This window comes from Hydra vulgaris, chromosome 15 (genome assembly GCF_038396675.1).
Source record: "Hydra vulgaris chromosome 15, alternate assembly HydraT2T_AEP".
NCBI classification, from domain to species: Eukaryota; Metazoa; Cnidaria; class Hydrozoa; order Anthoathecata; family Hydridae; genus Hydra; species Hydra vulgaris.
Window position 1 is genome coordinate 18,067,501 of NC_088934.1, and position 5,000 is coordinate 18,072,500.

Below are 5,000 nucleotides of genomic sequence, written 5' to 3' on the forward strand. Positions count from 1 at the left end.
ACTGATAATAAATTTAAACAATCTTATTTTAATAAACTTATCGATATAGCAAAAAGGTTCATTACAAGAATGATTTGAATCATATAATTCTTTAAATCAAGTTTTCATTTTTTTTTTCGATGATAAAAACCTAAAAACTGTTAATACAAATGAATTCAAAACTTCAAAGATGATGATGAAAATGTGGAACTTAAAAATGAACTTGTTATTTTAAGATATTTTTTAGAAGATAATTATACTATTTTAGAGAATTTAGAATTCATTTTTGAAAGGAATTTGGAAGAATTATATTTAAATGTACACATCATATAAATAATACTTAATAATAAAGAATAATTTCAACAATACCATTGCTTATTGTGAGCAATCATTTTCAAGACTAAAATTAATTAAAAAGTATCTACAGTCTACAATGTCACAGGAGAAATATTCAGGTTTAATCCTGATATTACATTTTCTATTGACAGTATTGCTAATTCAATTAGCAATACTGTTGATAGAAAATTTAACTGCCAGGATAATTGATTACTATGATAAAGTTCATGAATTTACAAGCAAAAGGGATAAGAAAGTTGATCTATAAAATCTTTGTATAAATTTTTTTTTAAACAAAACCCAATAAAAATGAATTCAATAATGTTAAAAAAACTTTTAAAGGGCCCCAAATAGTTACAGCACAGCTCTTTTTAACTTATGTATGTTTTTAAAAAATCACCTAGTAATGGATGAAAACCAATTTTTTTAAAAATTGCTGGCTCATGAAAGATGGGCCAAATATTTTAAAAACTGCAAGACAGCAAAATTTTTGACTGAATTATTGAAAATTCTCAGTTTTACTTAGTGTTATGTCCCATAATGATAAGAAAGGAGCCATGAATTTATTAGTTAAATTCCTCTGTGATGTTCTTTGGTAAGAACATAAGGATTTCTTGGAGCACCTTAATAACCACGAAACATTTATAAATATATATATATATATATATATATATATATATATATATATATATATATATATATATATATATATATATATGTATATATATATATATGTATATAATATATATATATATATATATATATATATATATATACATATATATTTTATATATATATATATTTATATATATATATAAATTATGTTAGTGTATTTTACAAATAGAGTGCTCAATGTTCTTAAAGAACAGAGCAATAATAAATTAGTAAAAACCACTTATCTAACTTTTATCTTCTGCTTTAAGTTTCACCATTCCTGGATCATCAGGAAGAGTTCCTGAACTCTTCCTGATGATCCAGCAATGGTGAAACTTCAAGTCGAAGATAAAAGTTAGATAAGTGTTTTTTACTAATTTATATATATATATATATATATATGTATATATATATATATATATATATATGTATATAATATATATATATATATATATATATATATGTATATATATATATATATATATATATATATATATATATATATATATATATATATATATAATATATATATATATATGTATATTCATATATATATATATATATATATATATATATATATATATGTATATATATGAATATATATATATATATATATATATATATATATGAATATATATTCATAACTATATATATATATATATATATATATATATATATATATATATATATATATATATATATATATATATATATATTTTATATATATATATATATATATATATATATATATATATATATGAATATATATTCATAACTATATATATATATATATATATATATATATATATATATATATATATATATAATATATAGTATATATATATATATATATATATATATATATATTTTCTTAAATTATGCCGCTTTTCTTAATATATATATATATATATATATATTATGAAAAGCGGCATAATTTAAGAAAATCGGAATATTAAAATTTTCTTTTTGGGAAATAATATTTTAGATTTGTGACTAGTTAGAGAATTAGTGTCTTCCCAGCCAGCACAAACACATCTTTTAGATGTCTTTTTAGAATATTAAATGTTAACCCCTTTTAGACGTCTAAATTCATATAAGAAATCTAATTGTAGCCATATTTGAGACAAATATGAGCTCATATTTGTTGTCTCAAAGATGGTTACTATTAGGTGTCTTATAGTTATCTGAATTTAGACATCTAAAAGGTGCTAACATTTTAGATTCTAAAAAGAAGTGTTTGTGGTGGCTGGGTTGTTGCAAAATAGAATTGCAATTTCAGAGGTTGCTTTTATAATATTGATGTCAGAGTTTACAAATAATTTAAATTTTTCAATGAAATTTTAACTCATAACAAAATGATATATAAAATATAATTTAAACTTTCATTAAAAAGGAACAAAATCAAATGTTTTAAAAGAACCAAGTAAAAAAGTCAAATGAATGCTTCTAATAATAATAATAATAAATCAAAAAGCTTCCAATTAACACAGTTTATTAAGTTTATTTGGTTTATTTAAAGATATTTAGTAATTATTGCTTAAATGGAGAATTAGATTTATTTATTACAATATTATATTTCTGGAAAGAAAATAATAAGAGAATTAATTTGTTTTATTCAGAAAAAATAGATCAAACTGATTTTTCATTTTTTTTCTAATAATAAAATATAGATCAAACTAATAACCTATTTTTTAAAAACTGATCAAAGTAATTTTTATATATTTACTTTTTGTTTATCATAAAATATTTCTGGTTTATTTTTTAGGTTTTTTCAATACAATAGACAAACACTTTCAGTTGTTTGCTGAATTTACATATGATGACAAACAAGGAATACATTTAGATATCAATCTAGTTATTGATAAAACTAAAGGAAAACCAGTTGCAGCTGCTCTTGTGGTAAAACTTGATAAAATCAAAGATATTGTGTAAGATTTCATTTTTGTGCGTTTTAAGCTTTTTTGTCATTTAAAACTCATTTTTACTTGTTTCTTCTGTGTGTGTGTTTATTTTTAATTTTTTAATCTTTTTTTAGAAATTATTTGAAAACAAAATTTGGTTATAAAGGACCTGATTTTATAAAAGAACTGCTTAAAAGTGCAACGCTTTCTTTGTCCAACACATCAATCGATCTTATTGAATATGAAAATTTTTTTAAGTTAAATGGAAAAGTTCAAAAATCTGTTGAACCTGGTATGTCCTAATTTTTAAGTATTGATATGCTTTAAAATTATTTTAATAATATTTGAGAACAAATAGCTTTAATCATTGCAAAATGTAGATGCAAAAAGATATTGTCTAATGGTAAGAGCCATTATTCTCAGATTGGTAAATTTTTTATTAGAAGTTAGTTTCTAAATACATTCTTAAACTCTTTTACAGCTTGTATCCTGAATGCATTTATATCACAGTTTTACAAAAGTTTTTTCCAGAACATCTTTTATCAATACTTTTTAAATTATTTAGCAAGCTCAAGTTATCCAATTTTTAAAAAATCAAAATTTTGATCTGACCTCTTTAACTACTGTCCAATTACCCTTCTTACCCTTCTTATTTACAAGGTCTTTGAGTTTTAAAATAAAAAAAATTCTAATGTCTCATCTTGATTCTATCATCTTGCTCTTTGAGAATCAATTTTAATTTTTTGGTTCTTTTTTTGACTTATTAACCCAAACATAACAGAAAGGTTTTGCTATGCATAAAATAAGAAAATAAAGCTTTTTTTATAAATTTATCTGGATATAAATCTATTTAAAAAAATGCGATGTCCTACAATTGCTTTTTTTAACGAAGCAAAGTAAGCCTTAAGTGCTTTTGCTTAATGGTTTGTAGCTGTTAAAATTATAATAATTGTAAAACAACATGGAATAAGTTTTATCTCCAAAGTTATTATATCTTCTACTCAATTCTAACTTTATCATGCAATCAAAAACACCACACAATCTTTGCCGGTTTAAACAAAACGGATCAGTCTTGATTCAAGCAGGTTTGCCATTGGAACATCTGGTCTTTGTCTTTAATTTACAATTTATAAAGATCTTTATTCTTTTTGCATAATTGTTGTATTGTTTTTACTGATCATTGAAGTAAGTTTAATATATTTTCTATCTGCTTTGACTGTACAAGCTGTATGGACAAGCTTCTTATTAAAACCGCCACCATTTCTTTTAATAATTCAGCATTTTTGCTGATGAAACTATAATTTTTTTGTTGTTGTTGTTGTTTTATTTTAAATATCGCATAAAACCTTATTAAAAATATTATCCCTTTAAGTTTTTGAATTTATTGTATTAATTATAATACACTATTTCTAAGTTATTTCTCATTTACAAATTTTAAGTAGACTTAATATATGTAAATAATATATGAAATATACGCATAAAAATAATAATTATTATGATAAATAAATGAAAAAACAATGCCATATGTAATGCAAATTTATTATAAGAATATTTAATTTGCTGTTATATGTTTAGCTGTTTTTAAGATTTAACTATAAAAAAATTTTAAAATTTACCTGTTACCTTTAAATTTTCATATTAAAAGATTTGCATGTAACCATTTTTTGGCATCTTTTTATGTTTTTATTGCATTATAATACTAATGGCCAAGTAAGAAATGAAAAGTTGTTTTATGCATGTTTTTCATCTTTTTGTCTTTTGTAATTATAAAAGTTTTACTTAACTCTGGTTAATTACTATTGACTTCAGAACCGTGCTTTGTCATCCAGAATACTTTCAGTTAATGGAAATATTAAAAGTTTAAATATGTTATAATAAATAGTTTTCTTTTGCATGAAAACATTTATTTTATTTTGTAAAGAAAAAATAAATCAGAAAAGGAAACTGTAATTTAAATTTTTATTTTTTATTTTATGTGAATTATGCCTCCAATTATGTCTTCGATTTAAATTCAATGTTTAAACAGTCAAATTTCTAAATGAAATGTATTCTCAATAAAGTAATTGTTTTATAAATATTTTTAAAGGTATTCATATTTATTTGGAAACAGACATGAAAAGTGCCTTGAAA

General features: G+C 21.3%; 1 protein-coding gene across 1 annotated transcript in view; it reads left to right on the forward strand.

Annotated features, from left to right (window-relative positions):
* Window positions 1–5,000, forward strand: part of LOC136092363 (uncharacterized) — a 122,596-nt gene that overhangs the window by 45,266 nt on the left and 72,330 nt on the right. Inside the window, exons 6-8 of the mRNA XM_065820429.1 lie at window positions 2,735–2,897; window positions 3,005–3,162; window positions 4,957–5,000. The exon at window positions 4,957–5,000 is cut by the window's right edge and continues 340 nt beyond it. Of these exons, the coding sequence (XP_065676501.1) occupies window positions 2,735–2,897; window positions 3,005–3,162; window positions 4,957–5,000 (365 nt within the window). The remainder of the gene's footprint in view (window positions 1–2,734; window positions 2,898–3,004; window positions 3,163–4,956) is intronic.